This window comes from Conger conger, chromosome 2 (assembly GCF_963514075.1).
Source record: "Conger conger chromosome 2, fConCon1.1, whole genome shotgun sequence".
Lineage (NCBI taxonomy): Eukaryota > Metazoa > Chordata > Actinopteri > Anguilliformes > Congridae > Conger > Conger conger.
In genome coordinates, this window is record NC_083761.1 from 6,654,279 (window position 1) to 6,678,278 (window position 24,000).

Consider the following 24,000-nt stretch of genomic DNA (forward strand, 5'->3'; position numbering starts at 1 on the left):
AGGGAGATAGAGGGAGAAAGAGGGAGAGAGAGACGGAAGGAGAGAGAGGGAGTGAGAGACAGAAGGAGAGAGAGAGAGACGGAAGGAGAGAGGGAGAGAGATAGAGAGGGAGTGAGAGAGGGAGGGAGAGAGAGAGGGAGATAGAGGGAGAAAGAGGGAGAGAGAGACGGAAGGAGAGAGAGAGAGAGACGGAAGAAGAGAGAGGGAGAGAGATAGAGCGGGAGTGAGCGAGAGAGGGAGGGAGAGAGAGAGAGAGGGAGAGATACTGTACATCATATTAATAACCAATATTAAAATGCTAATTCTTAATAGCTTTGGGACAGAGGGGGTACTTTCCTTACGTTAATAAGACATACTAGTGCTTATGAGATAGCGGATGAACGTGCAACAGTATATTTCATAGATATATTAATCAGCAATAGTACATGTAGTCGTATTACTGGTAAAATAAATAATAATAATAATAACAAAGGCGCAGGACTGAATGTCCTCAGTGGAGCTGCTGGCCTGTCCTTTCACACAGTCTCCACACTGTCTAAGTGCAGAGAGTTACTCTCCTGGGCACTGCTATGACAACGGTCTCTATGACAGCGCCTGGTGCAAAGGCTGGTGGGATACGTCTGGTGTTCTGGATATTGATAAACACTCATTTATGATTGTCAGGGCACTCTTATTCATTTTCCAGTCTGTTCATGTAAAAGCCAAATGCATCTGATTGTTTGATAGGCCGTTTGGCCCTGAGGTGTTTTAGAATTGTGTTTGCAGAATGAATCAGAACACTGTTGGACAGGGATCATCAACTCCCTGGTTGTCTTTTCTCCGGGGTTAATTAGTGCTACTGCAAAGTGGGAGTGGAAAGGCACCACTTCTCAGTCCTTGAATCGCTGATCCCTGCTGTAGGGCTAGTTCATCAAATGTGTGATTTGTATCAATAAAAAGGCTAAAATATCCAAGACAAATGCAAATCTCAGATAAATTAACTTTTTCCTCACGGAGGCGATGCAGTATTGTCTGCCAGGAATGGCGGAAACGCACAATGCACCCGGTGTAGCCACGATACGATCCACACAGCCGGCTGATCCCTTGATCCCTTAACCCTGCATTGCTCCGGGGGGGGGGGGGGGGGGATTGTCCCCTGCTTAGTCTAATCAACAGTCAATCGCTTTGGATTAAACGCTAAACTCTGCTCACGGCTATTTGCTAATGAACCTCAGCACCTGACATTTCGGCCGCTCCGCCGGAGAAGGTCAGGAGTGACAGGTGAGGGCGGCTCACGTGTCCCCGTGTGACGTGTGCTCAAACCTCCCCGTGAGCCGCCGCAGGTGTACACAGCTCATTCGCTGATTGAGGCAGGGTAATTGGTGACAAAAACAAACCTGAGCACACACCAACCGACACGGACTGACAGGCATTGGAGCTGTGTGTGTGTGTGTGTGCGCGGGGGGTGCGTATATGGGGTGGGTGTATGTGTGTGTGTGTGTGTGTGTGGGGTGTGTGTGTATGTGTGTGCTGGGTGTGTGCGTATGTGTGTGGGGTGCGTGTGTATGTGTGTGCGGGGTGTGTGCATATGTGTGTGGGGTGTGTGTGTGTGTGTGTGCGGGGGGTGTATGTGTGGTGCGTGTATGGGGTGGGTGTGTGCGAGGAATGTGTGTATGTGTGTGTGTGTGGGGTGTGTGCATGTGTATGTGTGTGTTTTATAATAGCGCACAGATCACTACCTGTAATTGTTCCGGTGCCGGAACAGAAATAAACGAGCGATAATTGGTGACAGTGAACCCAGCGATCCGATAGGCTGGATATCTGGGTCAGCTCTTCACTGGAGACTGTGAGCCTTTCAGTGAGAACCCCACCCAAGGATCTGACTGGCACCCCAAAAACACTGATTAGTGACCCACTCATATCCCCCTATATACTGACTATACCCACAATCGTCCCAAAAGTGTCCTTGTCTTATGGGACAGATCCCGAGGGACAAATTATTTTAAAGAACATGGGCCAAACATATTCCATGTTCAACTGATGATGAATGCATTGAGGATAGTGAAAGCCTATAGTCTAGTTGCAAAGGTGCTTGACTGGGACCTGGAAGGTTGTTGGTTCAAGTCCCTGTGTAGCCACAATAAGATCAGAGCAGCTGTAATAAAATCAGTGGAGCAGTTGGGCCCTTGAGCAAAGCCCTTAACACTTTACGACTGCAGAACTGCTGCCCATAAAATAAAACTTGGTGTCTATGGTATGCAGTAAGTCCATAGTGCACATTTGATTTAGGCCTGGGGGCCACCAGCTGAACAGCTGTAGGCTGCACCACCTCGCCCATCCCGTTCCTGCTTTCATTTCTGCAACAAAAAACAACTCTTCCCAGCTCACCTACCTGGTAACATCAAAGAAAAAGAGGCACTTGCGACTTCACAAATGAAAGGGTCTTTATTCAAGACGACGTCAACAACGTTAGTGAAACATTCATCACAATGCAAAAGAGAAAGAGATGCACTTCTACTAGGACTACTAACATGGTGCCTACAAGTCTTATCTTTTCGTATCTATAGAAACAGAGTTTACAGTGGAACAATTACAGATAGCTCAAAACTTGGCTCGCTTGACAATGCACCTTTTTTTTCTCTTTTTTTTTTTTAAACACTTCTTTTCTCCTTGTGTGTGCGCGCCAGCCTGTGGGTGCGTGTTCCATGAAATGTAAAATCGAAAAACTAAAAACTGCCATGGGGTGTAAACACTTACTCGTTTCAGGCTTAATAATAGCTATTAAATAATATTACATTCATTTAATGTAACACTTTGAAATGATGACACATAAATATATTATTATTATCTTTCCATTCACCATAAGTGTCCACAGAAATATTCAGCAAATCCAAAGAAAAATGTTCGACGGTTGGTGGCGCCCTCTAAAGTAGCCTAATTGCTTAGTGTGCAGGACTTGGGAATTAAAATATCGAAATCGTTGTCCTCATCTCGACCTTACATCGAATTTCTCTCAACGTCCGTTTTTAAATCAGCAAAGTCGTAGATCCTGGCCCATAAAGAGCCTTAAAAATATTAGCGTTTAGCGGATTATTTTGTTCAAAACGCCCAATATCGAGTTATGCGCATTCCCTTTTAACTGCTACTCGGTAAACAATGACGTCACGTTAAGACACTAACCGGAAGCGGTGGCGGGTAGGCGACTGCAGACGAAGCAGGTCAAGAACGCTTGCGCCATGAACACACTGAGATAACTCCGGGTTACTTATGCACGCAAGAATGGCAGTCTTTCTAAAAACGGCCACGTTTTTACCTGTGTTAATGCCTAATGGAAACCCGAACTGGGGGTTTCATGTAGGCTACTATTGCAATTTTCCACACAAAGTTTGTTTCATAAATGCTTATAAATAAATATCGGATAGTTTTTTTTAATATATATAAAGCTGCATTTCGTATGTCTGTAATGACACTACAAACATAAAATGTAGGCTATTAAGTTGCACATAATACAAAATAAAATAAAAAACACTTTAAAAAATATTTTTTGAAAAACTCAACTCAATCTCACGGCACTTGTTTCCTTGCAAAGGAAAAAAATAGCAGAATCAATGTGAAAACTAATTAGGCATAAACTTGCGGAATTATGATACAGACAGTGGGTAGTCAGAAATACGATATTTGATTACAATTCCGTTTATTTCACACCTCAGCTCATGGAGGTTGTAATGGAAGCAAATTATAAAAAACCTAACCATGATTAAAAATGATATATAAATGCTAAATACAGGCACCTAGGTTGATAATTCATGTCGAAATCATTTAACGACGCAAATAAGGATTAAATAGCTATCGCGGAAACAAAAACAAACAAAAAAAACAATCAAAGCGTTAAGTTATCTCCGATGCAACAGATCCTACTCTACTTAAAGAAATCGCGGTGTAGTGTCATAATCTTTAGATCGCGCGAACCTGCAGCAGTTCTGCAGTTATACTGTAATTCGTGGAGTTCTTGAGACTGCTTGGAGACGACGACGTTTGGGGAAGACGAGGGCGAAAGGCAAAGCGAAATGGCGGACAACATGGAACCCTCCCATTTCCCTCGGTTTTATTTTCCATCATTCAGTCAGCCTGTAAGAGTCATCGAATATCCGTCGGCCGTCGCCACGCCCAGTCCAATGCGCCATTCCTTAGCAACAACTCGATAACAAAGCTTATACAGTTGAAATGGACAGAGTAGTAATGTCGAGTGGGAATAAACAGGTGGGTAGAGGAGAGAGAGAGAGAAAAAGAGGGGGAGGTAGAGAAGAGAGAAACACACTGCAGTTGTGAAAGAGAGCAGACAATCAGGCATCCCCGTTGGTGTTCGGTCGGGATCGAAGCGTCGGCGAGCAACGGTCTTGGCCGAAGGAACCAGGAATGGCAGAGCGAAGGCTTTTTTTGATTGGGAGCAGAGGAAGGAGGAGCCAGAACGCAAGACATCCTTTTGATTGGCTATTGTTGTTGTTGGTGGACAGGGAGGGGTGGGGATAATTTCAGGGAGGAGAAAAGGTTTGAGGAAAATCTTGATGGTTTAGGCCTAATGCAGAAAAAGAGAGGGGGGGGGGGGGGGGGGGAAGAGACAAAAAACACCACACAATAAAGATTCAGACAGTGTACAATGCATAAGCCCCAGCAGAATGCATTTAAGAGGGAGATCAACCACATCAGAATCAAACAATTCATTAATTCCACAAACATTGGCAGTTCCCCTTTGAAAGTTCCGTTTCATCTTTTCCGCACATTGCCCAATTAGACAGCTGCTTGTGACCACATGTAAAAGCAAGGCCCCAGCAGGAATCTGGCCCATTAAACGCTGGTGGATTTAGCACCGTTAATGTGGTTAGGATCATAGGCACTAGAACCAGAGTGGGATAAAACTCGGGAACAGACATCAATGTTGGTGTACAAAGCCAACCGGCTAAATGACCCCTGACCACCTGAACAAAACTCAGAAACAGATATGACCCCCCAGGAAGGAGAAGCCCCCCCCCCCACTTCAAAGTAAAAAGATAAGTCTGCACTGTCAGTGAAAGTCTACAAGCATACTACTCATACTAAATTTCAGGCTGATTTTCATTGATGCCTGTAGCGTAGTGGTTAAGGTACAGGACTGGGACCCGCAAGGTCAGTGGTTCGATCCCCGGTGTAGCCACAATAAGATCTGCACAGCCGTTGGGCCCTTGAGCAAGGCCCTTAACCCTGCATTGCTCCAGGGGAGGATCGTCTCCTGCTTAGTCTAATCAACTGTACGTCGCTCTGGATAAGAGCGTCTGCCAAATGCCATTAATGTAAATGTAATGTAATATAAAAAATAAAATAAAAAACTTAACTTTGTCTAACTTCAGCAAATTAATACAATGTAACTTTTGGATGCGATGCTTTAACTTGCGGAAGAACCTATGCACTTGTAAGTCGCTTTGGATTAAAAGTGTCCGCCAAATGACAAGTCTGTGGTATGTGGTTTCAGACGCTGTCTCTGTGCTGAGGCCTGAGGCCTGAGGCTGTGCACAGACACCCAGGAGAGGGCAGAGGGGGTGCTGGGACAGTCTGGGCTGAGTGGCGCAGTGAATGAACGGTGACTGAGCGCTTGTTCATTTCACAGAGCAACTCCGGCAGAGGCAGAAGAACCTGCAGCTCTCCGTGTAACGTTTGCCCTGGATCTGAGCCACCCCCCCCACCCCACCCCCACCCCGTGGAAATTTCCATCGAATTATCGACGGCTCGTGTAAGCGGATTCAAGCTCACAGAGGGAGAAACTTGCACATTTTTCTCAGATTTCTTGCTCGAATGAAAGGTATTGATTTCAGGTGTTCCCACTCTTTTGGACAATTCTGACGAGGCATTCAGATGAACGCCCACAGGAACTGTGTTCACGGCCAAAAACGATGTGAATCACACCTGTTCTGCAGTTTGTTCTATGACCTTGGTTCGCACTTTTTTATGTTGCTTTGGATAGAAGAGCCTGCTAAATAAAACGTAAATGTAATGTGTTCGTACAACTAGCCAGCTGAACCGCTCAACATATTTCAATTTGTGCTGAGGTGACTCACTCCCACGGCAGTAATTATGGCCCAAATTAAAATTTTAGTTTTCAAGGAGCAGCAGTAAAACTACACAGTTCTGAGGAACGTGATCTCCAGAAGTGCCATGGCAGATGAAACGGAACTTTCTCAGAAAAACAAAAAAATCATCGTACGTATTTGCTGCACTGGGGGGAAAACAACTAGAAACAAGAGGATTTGATTATTCAAGGGTATCAGCGAAAATTAATTTGCTACACATTTTCAACAAGTTGTCTCTCATATTAAAAAAGGTTTCTGTGTCATTGTGGTTCTATGTAAAACATGCAGGTTTCAGCCACCAACAATGTCCAGGGTTAAAGTGCACAGCTTATATTTTTCCCAAATATGCCTCATGTATCCATCTGCCATTCGCAGAAACAGACAAAGTGCCAGAAAAAGCGGCAGAATTATATCCCCGCCCCAGTCCGAACCCGAACCTGCAATTTTCAGATTGCAGTCCAAGAGGCCCAAAACCGCGGCTGCGGTTTCAGGGCGGGGGTCCAGCGCGGTTGCCCGGGAGACAGAGGCCCCCGTTCCCATGGCGCCGGTGATGGTGATGACTCAGCTCTTCTGTGACATCACAATGAGGGGCCGCAGGGCAATGCAGCTGCAGCGTCAGCACGACTGCGTCGCGGTGGCCACGGCGACCGGCAGCGCTTAGCACGGGGCTTTACAGAAAAGACCCGAGAATTTACACGCTAACGTCGACCTGAATTACACAGGGTTCAGGGGGGGTCTTATTGAATTTGAAGCAGCTATTCCGTAGAGGCACCGTGATTTAAGTTCTAGTCTTTGTGCGCAGCTGCGCTCGTGTAACGAGACGAGAGATTGCCTGAATCCGAGGTGGGATTGGAACCCCCGGCCTCTCACTAGGTTCTTAGATGAATGCGTTGCCAGTCAGCTGAAGACGAAATCACAACGATGTTCTTTTGAATTGGATTGTTATGTCATCAGGGAGCATTGTCATGGTAACCTGCTACAAGCCTTCGCTTTCCTAGTGAACTAGCCGGGCTAACCCTAATAGACTTATACAGTGGGTATTTTTTGTCCTGTAAAGCTACAGTATTTTGGATGTTTCTTTATGTTTTACCCCAGTGCAGCAAATCAGAGCATAATCAAGACAGACAGCATTTTGATTGGAACAGAACATCACAACACCCCCAAAGTCCATTCCCCGCCCCCCCCCCCCCATTACCCCCCCACTTCATCTGGAGGCGGGGGGCAAGAACAGCACAGAGAGGGAGAGCACAATCCACGTTTGTGTGTTTGTGTGTGTGTGTGTGTGTGTGAGGGAGAGACAGAGAGAGTGTTTGAGAGAGAGAAGAGAGAGATGGGGCAAATTTGATTGGCTGGTTGGTTGTTATGGAAACACAATTGGGGGGGTTAGTTAGAGGCACAAGAAAAAACACACATGCACATAGAAACATACACACATGGAAAATCAAGAGTGTGGGTACAAAATGTGCGGGAAACAAACAAACAATTTAAAGTGCTATGGTCCCATTGCATCCGGTATCTGCAAAAAATATATATCTGGGAAAAATACATCAGCAAAAAAAACTTATGCTAAAAATTATACACAACGACCAGCGACCTTGCTCGAATGCCTACAGGAATTCTGCCTGCGATAACACATTTCGAGACATCCCAAGCCTCTGATTGGCTTTCACCATGAGAAGCTAACCAATCAGCTCTTTCTGCTAGTGCTGTGACTGCAGTGGGAAACTGCGGCGGACAAATATGACGCAGATGGACGCCAACTGTAATGAAAGAGGCTAACAAACAGAGCTAGGCTAACGAACGGAGCAAGGCCACCCAGCGAAACACAAACGCCCCGTTTCAGTAACCATTCAGAGACAGGCCTGAGGCCCCATCCACACTGATTAACCTGGCACTGCAGGCTACAGTTTGTAAGCTTTTGGGACTAGCTACTTCGCCAGTGGATGAAGTGTAGATTAGCAACGCTACACTGCACCCGGTTATGCGCCTGGAAGTTCAGAACACATTATCTACGAAGCAGGGAGAAGTTTCGGCACATCGGCAGCAGAGCTAGCGCGACATAGACTGCAGTCACGGCTGAGGTAGGGGGATGACAGTGCAGAGATCGTCAGTTATTTTACATTTGGGTCGAATATGTACTTGAAACTGGTTATTTATAAATCATCTTTTAAGAAGCTGGTAAAAATATGAAATCGACAAGAATTATAAGCACACATTTTTGCCGTTTAAAAAGTCACAAGAATCGTCCTAATCTTGTTCTGAATGTTGCGTTCGGAACTCTATAATTAGTACACTTTGTGCTGCCTCCAATATGATCTCATTACCACGATGATCTCATCACCACAAATTCTAGACGCCCACCATATACTCAGGTCCACGTTCATAACATCGAAAGCTTTGTATCCCTTTCTACTGCAGTGGCTATCTGGGAACACCAGGGGGCGCCAAATACGCGCCCTGCATGAGACGGACAGCACACAGCATTCGCCTCTGAACAAAAACAAGTAATCTGTGTTGAAACGACAGAAGTAGTGTACTAGCCCACCACCTGGGGGGTGTACTTCTTGCCATGGCCAGAAGAGGGCGCTGTGTACATTGCGTCTGTACTGTAGATGCAAAAATGAGCCCAATCACAAACTGAGCTCACATTTAATCCCATCCTGGGTTACATAAAATTTCAAATGACATCCCCTGAAGGAAACTGGTTTTCCTATCTGGCCAGAAAATTTACCTGCCGCCCACGGTCTTTCTGGGTGGGGGCAGGCAGATTTGGGTTTGGAATGACCTGCAGATCCTTAACAGGGCAGGACACTCCTCTGCAGGGAAACTCATTTGCAAGTTTAGCAGGGAACATTCGTAAGTCAACACAAAGGTCAACCTGAAACCACAACTTTGTTTGATAAAAATTTTTTTTAAAAAGCCCACAACCCCGCCCTCTGCTATGTAAACTTAGCTGGGCGTTGGGCGCTGCTGTAGAGAATAACAGAGTGCAGGTCCAGCGCAGGTGTGACTCAGGTACAGTCTCTGCAGCTGTCCGTTTCAGCTCAGGAGCACGGCTTTTTAGGGCTGATGTCACGGTCAAAGTGCTTCACCAGTGAAACCTCACGTTTCATTGAAGCAAGGTAGGCAATATCAGCTCCGTTCCATTTCACATGGAACCTTCCAGAACAGGACCGAGCTGCAGTCCGTAAGGTTGTTCATTTAATCGACACGGTAACTCACCGCCATAATAGTCACAGCCTAGTAATTACGCCACCAATCCCAGTCTGCCCCAATCCTCCCATCTCAGAAGCAATCTGAGAGCCAGTACAGTATGTCCTATGTACAGAATAGTGCAACTCATCAATTAATGACCTGCACACTGTGCTGCACCACGGACATAATGACAGGAAATGCAGGCTAATCCGGTGCGATGCATCTTTAATAATGCTGTGCGTGACTGTGGCGCAATGAAAGTACCTCCCCCCCTCCCTCTCTCCATCATCCCTCTCTCTCCCTCTCTCTCTCTCTCTCTCTCTCTCTCTCTACATCCCTCCCTATTTTAGACCTGGCAGATGACTGAAAGGGAACTGCTGACAGAATCCAGCAGAAAGGGCCCGCGGGGCTGGCAGCCACAAGCAGACCAGCTGCCTCTGGGGGAAAGGGCCAGGCTGATCCTGGGGCAAAGGGCCAGGCTGATCCTGGGGCAAAGGGCCAGGCTGATCTGGGGGAAAGGGCCAGGCTGATCCTGGGGGAAAGGGCCAGGCTGATCCTGGGGCAAAGGGCCAGGCTGATCCTGGGGGAAAGGGCCAGGCTGATCCTGGGGCAAAGGGCCAGGCTGATCCTGGGGCAAAGGGCCAGGCTGATCCTGGGGCAAAGGGCCAGGCTGATCTGGGGCAAAGGGCCAGGCTGATCTGGGGCAAAGGGCCAGGCTGATCTGGGGGAAAAGGCCCTCCATCTCCCGGGGAGAAAACCCTGCCTTTTATTTACACATTCCTTCCCCGGAGAAAGAGAGAGGCTCTTTCCAAAAGGCCCCGGCCCGGCCCAGGTTCTTGGCAGGGGGTCAATAGAACCCGCGGCATTGGGGGGGGGGGGGGGTAAATTCCTGGCTGAAATAAAAGGTCCCGGGCGCAGGACGGAGCGGCGGTAATGGATGGGGGAGGGATGGGGGGATGGCAGGATGGAGGGATGGGGGGATGGAGGGATGGCGGTACAGACTGGCCCAGGCAGGATGCGGTGTGGAGCGCTAAATCAACAGGCACGCTACGCAACACAATCAAGTCATTCAGCTGAGCTCGGTCACGAAAACCTATTTTGGGGTTTTGTTTAACATTAGATACGGGGTTATAATAAAGGCCTTTTAAATAAATTTCGGCTCTGTATCATCAACCGTGCCTAGGATTCATGAGAAAAGATACAACACTGAACGACAGTAAATATTAAAGTTATAATATTTAACCCTTTCAGTCCCAAGGTCATTGTTGACCTTTTACCAATTCAGCCAATAGAAATGAGTGCTGTATGACAGTTTTGAGCCCTATTAACTACATTCCTCAATTTTCTAAACCAAAGCCAAACCCCTTGGCATTTGGGTGGAGCCCAAAGGGCTAATGGCCATAAATATCAAAGATACAATATTTAATATTAGTAAAATGCATTATTATTATTTTACTTTTTACTTCGGAAGATTCTCTGGTCACGGTTACATAACGATTACATAACTATTAGCCACTTTAGCATTAGCCACTTTAGCATTAGCCACTTTCATCCAGAGTTTCCATCTTAACACACCGTCCATTCATACAGCCGGATAGTTACTAAAGGAATTCGGCCTGAAGTACCTTCAGGGGTATGTGTCACGCCATTGGAGCCGTGCCTCCCACAAGGGAAACGTCTGGAGGAGAGCGTTTCCAAGATGCACAACCGCAAAAGAACCCCCCCACACACACACACACACACAATTCCTTTCTGATCTCTCTGCAGCACCAGGAGAATGTGGCGCATCACCATGCCAACGACAGCGGACGGGGAAAGGGTCAGCAGCGGTTAAACAGACGGAGGGCGAGCTTCTGCCAGGACATACAGTCAGCTTCCAGCGCTCAAACGGATGTCCAGCGGAGAGCTGGGAGAGGACAGCGGAAGCCACACGCACTGCGGAATATCGGGCTGCTATCGGCCAATACGCCTGGTCCCTACTCTGGGAAAAATAATGTTCGGTACCCCATGTGTTCATATAAGACCTGTACTAGTCCCTGTGCCCATATGAAACATGTACTATACCATACGTGTTCATACAAGACCTGTACTATACCATGTGTTCATATAAGACCTGTACTATACCATATGTGTTCATACAAGACCTGTACTATACCATATGCGTTCATATAAGACCTGTACTATACTATATGTGTTCATATAAGACCTGTACTATACCATGTGTTCATACAAGACCTGTACTATACCCTGTGTTCATATAAGACCTGTACTATACCCTTTGTGTCCATATGAAACCATGTTCATATACAACCTGTACTATACCCTATGTATTGATATAAAACCTGTACTATATCATATGTGTTCAAATAGCACTTGTACTAATGGATACCATATGTGTTCATATAAGACCTGTACTATACCCTATGTGTCCACATTAAATCCTGTGTTCATATAATACCTGTATTACACTCTTATGTAAACCTCAATTGTCACACATCGCCCAAAATCTCACAGCTTTTTAGCAGAGGACTGTGAAATTGTTTTATTTTAAGATCCAAATGAGACAAAGTTTGTCTATTTTAAAAAAACCGAGACAACAAATCAAGACGTTACGCAACCCTGGTTCAGAACCTGTTGGTGCCCCAAGTCGCTGGAGTGGGCTGATACAGGTCTGTGAGCACAAGCCGCATGGGCACTGATCTCCTATTACCCCTTTTAAGCTTCTTAACATGGCGTTTTAATCCCGTGTGGTCTGTAATGAGTTCTACACGGCTATAATCCCAAATTCTTTAAACCCATTTTTTTTTTGCCCCTTTGAAGAGTAGGTTTTTTTCGGGGGTGAATTTTTTTTCCCTTGTCTCTTCAAAATTCCAAGCCAGTGTTCTAGAACTCCGCTGCTTTCAACTTCCAGTGGTTACAGCAGTCACGCCATTGTGACATCAGCATTAGAATGCACAGTTAAGAATACTCTAGTCACATATCCGTGAGGGTTGATTTATTTACTTCTGTATGAATGGGTAAAGACTCTGCTAAAAGAAAACTGTGATGTGCACAGACTGTGCCCCAGGGCCCTGATCCAGGAGGCATTCCCCAGCTAAAGGGGCAGCCATGCGGTTTAATTTAAGTCACGGGAACGTAATTTACTCTGTTTTTTTTTCTTTTTTCTTTTTACACAGGCAGTAAATCGCAGGAGGCCATCCCTAGGGAATACGAGGACCCGATTGCCCCATCTATCAGCCAATCAGCCGCAGACACACGCAGAATATAATTACCCAGGGTGCAATAACACGGGTGGGGGAGAGGGGCAGGGCTAAGCTGCCAGTCAGCGTGTGATGTATGGCTATGCGCTTCGGGCTGTGGGGCGTAAAGAATTGGCGGTTGAGTAATGTGACCGCATTGACGGCCCTTCCTTGTTACACCGGATAATATGTTGCTTTGTCAATTACTGCAATTCTCTCTCTTTCCTGCTTTTATATTTGCTGACCATCTCCAAAGTACACATGTGCAATTCTTGACCCTCTAAGGTGTGACATCAGAAATATGTGACTAGATTGTTCTTCACTCACTGTTCTAATGATGATGTAACAATCACAACCTGGTCACGGAATGCTGCACTGTGTGGTTCCGCTGTCCTGCTAGGCCTGCTGGGAGTTGTAGTATTAAAGAACGGGAGGGAGGTGGGGGAATGAGAGTGTAGTGGATTTGTACTCACCCCTGTCCACTCTACGCCCATACTCACTTCCTCCCCGGTCTCTGAGCTGCTCTCGTACTTGACGGTGGCGGCCATGTTGTCCCGGCTCCTCCTCCTCTCCCCTTCGCCGTCCTTCAGAATCTCCACCACCCGAGTCTGATTGATGGGGTCAGTGCCCTGGAAGAGCACACACACACGGGCACGCACACACGCACACGGGCACGCACACAGGCACGTACACGGGCACGTACACGGGCACGCACACACACGGGCACGCACACACACGGGCACGCACACACACGCACGTACACAGGCACGCACACACACGCACAGACACACACAGACATGCATATGATTACAATACCGTCCCTGTTCTGGTTGAATGGCGATACTATTGAAACAGATGTGCGTCTATAGAGAGCGGGGGTATTACAGCGATCACGGCTAGTGGCAGTGCGGGTGATGTACTGATGTTAGTCAGGGTTAATATGGTGCCGAGCTCTATCTGTGGGAAATAAAACAACTTACTGTGGTGCTCTGGACCCCACGCAAGCAGGAGAGAGAGAGAGGCAAGATCAGATCAACGTCTCACAACGAGGGTGCTCAATAAACACAGGGACCTGTGTTAATTTAGCACCCTCATTAGGGACCTGTGTCAATTGCTACCCAATTAACCAAATTAACCCAGGTCCTTAACAAGGATTCTAAATTAACACAGTTTCTTAACGGGGGTGCTAAAATATACCAGTCTTTAATTAACACAGGCCCTTAACGAGGGTGCAAAATTAACACAGTACAGCTATTTCACAGGACAGGTAACCCACAGGGGCGAGGGTAAAACCTGACCCCCACCCCCCACACCTGCACATCTGCAGCAGAGAGGTCAGGGGATGTGCACATCTTAATCTAGGACTGTCACATTTGCATTTGTATTTATCCTGGTCTTCGCCTTATCTATGCAGTTTAACATGCCATATTTATCAACTTGGCCGACTGACCACGTGCACTAGACTAGAGATGTTCATGGCCATAGACAACAGGTTATGAGAATTTAAAAAGCCTTATCCGACCTGTTTTATACAACTTGTTATTTAGCTGACGCTTTTATCCAAAGTGACATACAGTTGATTAGACTAAGCAGGGGACAATCCTCCCCTGGAGCAATGCAGGGTTAAGGGCCTTGCTCAAGGGCCCAACGGCTGTGCTGATGTTATCGTGGCTACACCGGGGCTTGAACCAACAACCCTCCGGGTCCCAGTCATGTACCTTAGCCACTATGCTACCGGCAGCCCCAGATCAGCCATTTTGTAATTGTTCTAATGACCTTTGGTATGCACTTATTGTATGTGGCTTCGGATGAAAGCACCAGATAAAGAACTGTAATGTAATGTAGAGTAACAGGGGGACCAGGGCAAAGGGGAGGGGGACGGGGCACAGGGGAGGGGGGACGGGGCACAGGGGAGGGGGACCAGGGTACAGGGGAGGGGGGACCAAGGCACAGGGGAGGGGGGACAGGGCACAGGGGAGGGGGGACGGGGCGCAGGGGGGCTCCCCGGATCCTCACCTGCTTGCGGGACCGCATGGCGCACTCCTCCAGGGTTTCGGCCGCCTCCATCTTGCCCTGCCGGCGGTACAGCGCGCCCAGGTTCCGCAGGGTGGTGTTCACCGTGGGGCTGCAGACCACAGACAGTTTAAACCCCACTGCCAAACCGTGACACCACTCAAAATGGCCTCCGCTCATTGGCAATATTTCTGTCTCATGCCGCAAAGATAAAATTAAAAGTCTAAACATAAGACTAAAATATTTGTTGAGATTTTTATTGGAGTTATTTTTGTGGTTTTTGCATGGCAAATTAAGTCATATGTACATATTAAATAATACCTACAAAACTTCAACAGTGAACAACACTGGCCCTGATGTGGACTTACAAATAAAGGCGAAAGTATATATATTTTTCCTTTGCACAATAAGTTGGTGATGAATGTGAATGGAAAGGCCTGTGCATTATTGTGTGTGAGATCAGCTGCAGCCTTTTTACCTGTTGACCTTGCAGGCCTTGTACCAGCCTCCATACTCGCCGTAATGGGAGCTGTCTCTGTGTTTCCCCTGGAAGTGACATCACAGCAGCGTTAGTGTAGAAGAAAACTCTTGCTTCACTGCAGCCCACATCCCCACCCCAGGCCAAAACATTATGACACCCTCTACCCTGATGATGTCACAATCACTGCTGGTGACCGAAAGCAGCGGAGTTCTAGAACACTGGCTTAGAATTTAGAAAAAGAAAAACATTCTAAAACTCCTGAAAAGGGTTATAGGGAGAAAGGGGAATATCGGCTTTCCTGGGGAAAAAAAAACTCTTACTTTGCTCATCTCCTCCCTCTCCTCGGCGTGCATCCAGATGGGCTTGTTCTCCGCTGCAAAGCAAACACAGGAGACAGGTACAGGTGACAGGTGTGGTGTACGCAGGGTCTCTACGGCGCTGCGCCCCAATTACCTCCCCTGCCGTGGCGAGACCTGGGGCAAATACTTCATCTGAAATTCTGTTACCCCAGAGAGCACAGGTGTCAAAACTGAGGGCCACTGTGGCACTGCGGGTCTTTGGCGTGTTTGACACCAGAGGTTCATTTAAGTTATCGATTGTTTAAAGAATCCACACACCATGTTCTCGAGGGTTCAATTGGAAGGTGATCGAACAGAAAACACAAAAACACCGCAGCCCCCTGGGAATTCAGTTTGACACCCCTGCATTTGAGCAGCAATAAAAACTTGGAAGATTATAAATTATTTGACCCTGTGCCTCGCTAAAATGTACCCAATTTGAGCTTTTATTGATTCATTTGTGCCATGAACGTGCTCCTGTGTCTCAGTGCGGCAGAAGTTGCTGTGTCTGACCGTCGTTGTGACATTTCAAATGGTTCAAATGGAATTTTCCTCATTCTGATTAATTATAGGCTGTTGCCAAGAAAACAATTAGGCAACGGGGGGGAAAAAGGAGAGACAAATAAAAAGCACACTTATGCATTAGAGCAACAGTAAAAACCCGGAAGATTATTAATTATTTGACCCTGGGTGTGGCCAAAATGTACCCAGTTTGAGCTCTTATTGATTCCTTTGAGCTCTGAAAGTGCTGGCGAGCCTCAGTAGGCCACAAGCTCCTCTGTGTCGCCAGTTCGTTCAGCATATTTATCTGACTCTGGTGTTGCCTGCTGCCAAGAAAACAATTAAGCCAAAGAAAAAAAGGATGGAAAAATCAAGACAAATGAACAAAAAGCAAATGTTATGCGCTAATTATTGTGAAAAATGGTGCGTCGACTGTACATATTTTTAAAATAATTGATCGTCAGGGTGAAAAAACAGACGTCTGCGGGAGAGAGTGCCGTTCCACTGCGACAGAAATTCAATCTCGGGGCCCCCTGCAGCTCCCAGGCCGGATTCCCGCATTGCTTCAGTCAGTGCAGAGAAATCTGGTGCCTCGCTTCACAGCGCAGATATCCCCGGGGTTTATCATAAAAATGAGCCATCGCGCACGTCTTCCACATGAGTAACGGGGCGTAGACGCACGCGAAAGATTAAATTTATACTTCTGTGGAGCACACTTAAGAGCCACTCGGTGTAGCGGTTGTGTGGAATGTGCGGCAAATACGAAAGTTGCAAACCACGTCTGCGTATGTCAGGTACCTCCACGATAATTTAAAGGCATTTCGTTAGCAGCCACTGTCCGCATACGCCATGCAGATAATGATCGGACGACTTGTGATGTGACGTGGTTTAACGGTCACTCATACACTATTAGTTAACTTCCTGTTTTAAATTAGTAACCAACAGATACGGAGCGGTTAGATTAGACGCAAACGAAAGATGTTTGACGATGATAGCATACTTAAAAATACTTTATGTTTCACACTAGGTATGCGATTACACGACTTGTGGAACCTGCGCAATATGCTGCTCATGTAAAATTGCTCTGCCCGTTCGCGAGTGCCACAAAAAAACAGAAATCACACAACCTATGCCGACGACGCAGAAGTATAAAACTACTCGAGCGTCGCATATTCCTAAAGGAATATTACCGTGGCTGTGTCCAATTACGGGTCACATATAAAAGAGGATGGAGGTTCTACACATGCAGTGATTGAAACGTTTTTAATGGCGCTCGACACAAAATTAAATCAAGACAATGAGATGACAAACACAAAGGCACACGGTCTGATTAAAAAGCAGCCGTGACAGCCGAACAGAAAGACACGTACACAGACCGTCACACATCAGTACATAAAACGTCAGCATGAATCGCTCGCCATTCATCCAACATGCAATATGAATGCCTGCTTCGATTAAAAATGTAGCATGCAACACACTGAGCAAAAAAACCCCCAAAAAACAATAGTGTCCTGAAACAATACATTTTCTCAAAAGAATGTCATCAAAATAAAAACGATGAGCAACAGCACAATGTGGGCAAGACAATGCAAAATTAACAAAAGGTGATTAAAATGGTAATCAACAAACAATTAAATGGGAGGGGGGGTACATGACAGAAGAAAGCTGTACTTTAGCAAAATAAATAAAGTTTGATGTACCACAACCATGAGCCGGCACAAAGAAAATTAGCCTATAAGTGCATGAAACAATTATTATTATAAAAATTATAAAAATACCACAAGAGAGAAACCAAGACCTAACTTTAAAAGAGAAGTCACAGCTTATATTAAATGACAGCAAACAATTGCTAACAATTCACATGAACAATATGCCATAAAGACTATAAAATCGGTCATAGCCATTACATAAAATCTGACCCCAGCTTACTACAGCTTATAACAAGCATGGCATCACTGTCAAAATGCATGCTGACACATTTTTTTGCAACAGACTTAAAAATAATTGTCAGAAAGAGATTGTGGTATATTGCGATGACTGCGGCATATTGTGATGCATTTCAGTCTAGTGACTTAGACCACACGCTGTAGTATGCGGTCATTATGACTGCTTATGACAGGGGTTATGGCACACTTATGACAGTGGAATTTTGGCTTTGTAGCGTACAGCTCAGGAAAGGAATTTCCATATAACCTCCTAGAATCAAGTATTGAAAAACCCAAAGCAAGTACACATTAATGTAAACATTTGTGCATGCAAACAACACATTCTGTTCACATTCTGACTTATTCACCCATTACACCTACAGTACAGGACTGTATTTGTCAAACCAAGTCAAGAAAAACAACCTCTACCCATAAACACGGTTATTAATTGTAGTCCCTAAGTATTTCGACAGAGACACATGTTTTTGTTATTTTGGCTCTGTACTCCAGCACATTTGATCGGAAATTAAACACATGAGGGTCAAATATGAAAACTCCGGTCCTTATGTTGACAATCACAAACAACACACTGCAAAGGCAATCAAAAGCCTAGAATCAAGACTAGACACTGAAAGTTGTTATACCTGCAGTAAGGGAAGCAATTGAATACACCTGACTAATCAGAAACAGCTGAGCAGTGTGTGTGTGTGTGTGTGTGTGTGTGTGTGTGTGTGTATAAAAAAGGCATGCAATTCCTACACTGATCACCCAATATGGATGTAAATACCATGAAATTAAAGGAGACAGTCTGCACTTTAACCGGCTTTGTTTCATTTCAAATCCAATGCACTGGACTACAGAGCCAAGAGAACAGAAATCGTTCCACTGACAAAACAAAATGACAGGCCACACGGTGTGCAGTCCTGCCCCTTTCCTCAATGGCTCCATAGGTCAGCTTTAAGGCCACTTTGCATAGTCTGATACGACACTTCCTCACACTTGTGCCTGTACAAGGTGACATTATAATCCTGGTAACAGGTAACTGGGCATGGGATACCGTTCACACCTGGCCCAAATACTTCATTTGACATTTTGTTTAAAGAAACAATGAATTTTTTAACCAACATATGAATCAGATTTGCAGTTTTACACGATAGCATATATTCAAGTCAGTAAAATATTTGGCTGAAAATTCTCAGGGACCCACATGAGGGGAATGTAAATGGTTGAAAGTGCATAGATCTGCAAACGGATATTTCATCCAGGTCTGGGGACAGAAAATAATGTTTGGTTTCACGTGACAGTAAGGCCACATAAATGCGCAGTGAGTAATGTAGTCGTTAACTTGAATTAATTAATGTACAAATACATTAATTAAACATTAAATTAAATTGACTAGTTAAAGTATTTCTGAACTACTAACTCATGTATTAGTTACATGAATATTTATACATTAGCAAATTTATACCTTGGATACTAGTAATGTAGTTGTTAACATTAATTAATTTATGTACAAACATATTAATTAAACATTAAATTAAATTGACTTGTTAATGTATTTGTGAACTACTAACTCATGTATTAGTTACATGAATATTTATACATTAGCAATTTATCTATCTTGGCTCATCATTAACAAATGATTTTCTATTCCAATATGAATTGGCATGAATTGGCATGGGTTGTTAACATGAATTAACGAATACAAATACATAAACAAAGCTGTACATATTAACCTGCCAGTAGTTAGTTAATTAGTTAGCAATTCATGTAACCTTATTGTAAAAACTGTTACTGGATATTCTTTAAGCCTCAGCAGTTAAAGGAAAACAGCCCGGCTTAAATTTATCAACGCAGAAGTCGGGGAGAAAAAAAAAAAAAATCCTGGTAATTTCTTCAGCCCAGACGGACGTCCTGACGTTTGGTGGATAAAGACTCTCGGGCGTCCATTTTAAAAGGAGGCGCGTCCTCTGGCTGTTTTAAAAGGACAGGTTAATCTCGCTGAGGGAGCCGTCTTGGCCAGACCCGGCTCAAACCATTTTAAACTTAGACACGCTCTAAACCCCAGTGGTCACCAAACCTGGTCCTGGTTTTCCTTTTCACCTTAAAATCAGCACCCTGTTGAGACCCAGGTAACCAGGTGAAGGGAGTTAACTGTGTAATCGACTGCTCTAATTGATGACTTAAATGCAGAGTAACAACGACAAGCAGCACACCCTGTGGCTCTCCAGGACCAGGGTTGGAGACACTACTTTAAGCCTCTTGAAGCTTGTGAACTATCATGGAAATTACTGACCGTTTCAACAGGAACGTCAATTTTCACCAATATTTGGAGTAAAAATAAATATTCGGCTACATTTTATCTCCTCCTTTCATATTATTGTTTGTGTTTGGTTTGTAACATTTTATAGTGTTCGTACAGGCGTCTAAAAAAGGTATCTTGAGGGTTTCCGCTCAATTTTGTCAACATATTTCAAATTCATATTTGACCCAGGTCTTATTTGGAGTCAGATTTGCTTCACTTGTAGACTCTTGTACGTGCCCCACTTCTCCTAGAGTTTGTTTCAAAACACAAAATGGCCGACAGTGCTTTCTGTTCATAATGGCTGGTGTAGGAATAGGCAGAGATTCTATAAGCACACCAGATACTCAACTCCGTGCCATTAACATGCAAAGTCCTGCCTCGTAGCAATCAAAGCAAAAACATTCCAAGGCTACTGCTCTTCTGAAAATTAGAAAAGAGAGTGTGACCAAGTGAAAATCTGCAGTAACTGACTGTTTCGTGCTATAAGATGGTGTTAGAAACTCCTGTTACGGACCGGAATCCAGTCATGAAGAAGCAGAGAAGATGGAAGGAACAGTGGAGCTGAACATCTGGTGCAAATAAAGAATCTGTGGTTTAGGCCAGCTCTGATGCTGAGGATGTGCCCAGGTAGGTGTGACTGAGTTCAAGAAAAGTGCTTTACAAACAAAGTCTAATTCCGCATTTAGAAAGATTATTATAATCAGGTTTGCTTACCATCCACGGATCCAAACTCCTTCTCGTGGGCCCGAGTGAGGATCTCCTTGTACAGAACCTCAGCCTCCTTGTACTTCCCCTGCTTCAGGTAACAGGAAGCCTGGGGCACAGAGAGCAGAATAATCCACCGTTAGGGCTCGGAATCACAGCCCCCCTTCTGCAAAGTCCTATTCACTGTGGCAGCCATTTTGAGAGTACAGAATTATACTGTTTGATCTCAGATTCACCATTTTGAGAGATCAGAATTATAGTATTTGATCTCTGATCTCAGATTCACCATTTTGAGAGATCGGAATTATAGTATTTGATCTCTGATCTCAGAATCACCATTTTGAGAGATCAGAATTATAGTATTTGATCTCTGATCTCAGATTCACCATTTTGAGAGATCGGAATTATAGTATTTGATCTCTGATCTCAGATTCACCATTTTGAGAGATCAGAATTACAGTGTTTGATCCATAACCACAGATTCACCATTTTGAAATTTGATTAATCAACGGTGATTATAATCAGTTGCATTGAAAAAAACGAATGTCCAAATTCAAGACAAAGAAACTTTTCCATATTAATAACTTTTAGATTAAAATATGAGACAGATAAGATTTCCACATTAGACAGAGATATTCCTTCCACATTTGGTGAAAGTGCCATTGTCACTGCTCTGAAGATGAGAGAGAGAGGGAGAGAGAGAGAGAGAGAGAGAACAAGATCTGTCACTGCCCTTAAAAAGAGCTTCACAGTCTCACAAATCAGTTTAACATGAGAGGTGTTTGGGCCGCACGTCACTGCCATTTTGAGCCGCGGCTCTGACCTTGAGGACAGCACCGCCAGAGACGGGAAAAACAATCCCGCCTCCTCCCGCCGCCGCGAAAAAAGCCCCGATAATTCAAAACCCCGAGGACGGCGGCTGCTTAATTCATAAGGCCAGAAGCGGGAATCGAACAGAGCAATCTTCTCCCTTCAGCCCCAGCTTTCTCGAACGTTCAGGCCTCTCAAAACACCGCACGCACCTATTACAGCCTAAATGACTTCGCAAACAGGATTTTGGCCTTAAATCTAAACTATGTTTTGTTCAACTCGAACAAAAGCCCTTGAACCAGCGGGGATATGTACAGACAGCCCTGGTTTTAGGGTTGTTGAGAAGGACGTCATGCTGCTCAGTCAAAGACCTACAGGCTTCACCTAATACCCCACGGCCCATCAGACCCACGTCACATACTCTCTCTGCATCAGGGAGCAGAAACGCACGCTCCTCGAAGGCAGAGAACTGCTGGTTTTCCACCCCCCCCCCTTTACCCGGTAGCCAGGTCTGGCCAATCAGGGGCACTAGTTACCCAGGAGATAAGAAAGCCTGGGTGGGATTTGGATTTGAGGGCCAGACTTGGTGATCCCTGCGTCAGATGCTGGTGAAGTGATAAATAACTGTCATTCGGGGTGACATCACAGGGGAGGTACCGGATGACATCACCCTGTCCTAGCAGCAGGGTGTCAGACAGTGTGACCTCACGCTGACCTCACCAAATTAGCACAAACCGATCCGCCCACTACTACCAAAGTGACACACAGAGCAGCGATTATACCCACAGCCCCTGAGGGAATGAGTCCCTTTACACCAGTGTACGACGTTTATGACTCAGCGCATAATTTCGGTACGGAAGAGCACGCTGAGGGAGACGGAGCCTTCACGTCTTATGCCTCCGTGCTGTGAATTATGAATGCGATTTATGCGGTTTTGTTTTAAATTATGAAGTGTCGTTCTTTTGGGGGTTTTTTTTTTTCTTTCCCCTGCACTGAACCTGGTTACCGTGGCGATCTCCATGCCAACAGCTCTGTACTGTGAGATTGCTCTGTGGTTGTTGCACAGCCTCCTGGGGATAGCTCACCCCCACCATACAGGGAGAGAGCACAGATGCGATAGACATCTTGCCCTTCTCTCTCTCTCCTGTTATCTTGCTCATCTCTCTCCCCACCTCCCTCTCCCTGGTTCTCCATCTCTCACTCTCTCACCAGGTTGTTCTTGGTCTTGGCCACGTTGGGGTCGTCGGGGCCCAGCCGGCACTGGTAGATCTCCAGGGCGCGGCAGTAGTAGTACTCCACCTCCTCGTACTTGCCCTGGTTCTGGCACAGCAGCGCCAGGTTGTTCAGCTGCTTGGCCACGTCCGGGTGGTCCTTCCCCAGCACCTGAACGGGAGAAACGAACGCTAAAACCCAGGGAAACTCTTCCCTCGAACAGTCCTCAACACTCAGCCTATAGCCCAGTGCAGTGGTCTCCAACCCTGGACCTGCAGAGTCACTGGGTCTGCTGGGGTCTCCAACCCTGGTCCTGGAGAGCCACTGGGTCTGCTGGGAGAGAGGGGTTGGGAGTCCCCAGAGACCCAGTCGCTCTCCAGGGGGTTGTCCCCTGTCTAATCAACGAAGTCACTTTGGATAAAAATGTGACAGCAACTTAAAAATCCACCTCTGATAACAAGCTTACTTGTCTTAGCCGATGGAATGAGTCATCCTGAGGAGATTAGAGCAACAAAAATCAGTGTCGTCTTATTAAACTCTATTCAAGCACCATGCCCAGAGAGCAGAATGAAACAAGAGACCGATGATTGCGCTCTTGATTGCAACCTCTGACTCGATTAACAAAAAGCATGATCTAATCAATTTCTCTGGGTGTTCATTTCCAAACCGTGTATGGACGACCAATTGATTTCAAGGGTCAATCAAGTAACATCCTCAATGCATCAACTCTTCAGTAAAAACTGAACACACACCAGGAGAGCTCGCTAAGAGTTATCTACTAGCCACCCATCATGTAGAGTCAGGTCCATAAGTATTTGAATAGCACCACAACAAGGGCTGTAATTGATACAATTCACTCTATATGGATGTAAATGCCTTCAAATTAAAGCGCAGACTGTCGGCTTTAACTCCCCTGTGTATGTCCATCCACATCGAGGGCACTGTGGAGGAATTGCAGCCCTTTAAAATTGTGTCACTGTCCAAATACTTACAGACCTCAGTACACACACGAGAGAAGAGTTTCCATTCTGAATATGGAATACGGAATACGGAATACCACTCCACAGAATTCTGTATTCCACACACTCCGCTCCATATGGGAACGTTTATCAGATTTCCGTAAGGTCTCCTCTATTAATCTTTCCAATTTTCCCTAACGGATATCTCTGATGCACACTAAAATGGTAATTGGATAT

The 24,000-nt window shown here is 45.5% G+C and overlaps 1 protein-coding gene across 4 annotated transcripts in view; it reads right to left on the reverse strand.

Moving 5' to 3' along the window:
- LOC133122890 (kinesin light chain 1-like) overlaps positions 1–24,000 on the reverse strand; it is a 63,585-nt gene that overhangs the window by 4,189 nt on the left and 35,396 nt on the right. The window contains exons 8-15 of one of the 4 annotated variants that reach the window (XM_061233153.1): positions 22,802–22,975; positions 20,792–20,891; positions 15,329–15,381; positions 15,006–15,073; positions 14,531–14,639; positions 13,495–13,503; positions 12,988–13,143; positions 2,410–4,555 (exon numbers count right to left, since the gene is read on the reverse strand). In XM_061233153.1, coding sequence (XP_061089137.1) covers positions 4,550–4,555; positions 12,988–13,143; positions 13,495–13,503; positions 14,531–14,639; positions 15,006–15,073; positions 15,329–15,381; positions 20,792–20,891; positions 22,802–22,975 — 675 coding nt within the window. In that variant the 3' untranslated portion in view covers positions 2,410–4,549. Of the gene's footprint in view, positions 1–2,409; positions 4,556–12,987; positions 13,144–13,494; positions 13,504–14,530; positions 14,640–15,005; positions 15,074–15,328; positions 15,382–20,791; positions 20,892–22,801; positions 22,976–24,000 lie in introns of those variants that run through there. The other 3 variants (XM_061233150.1, XM_061233154.1, XM_061233152.1) reach the window with 3 other exon arrangements.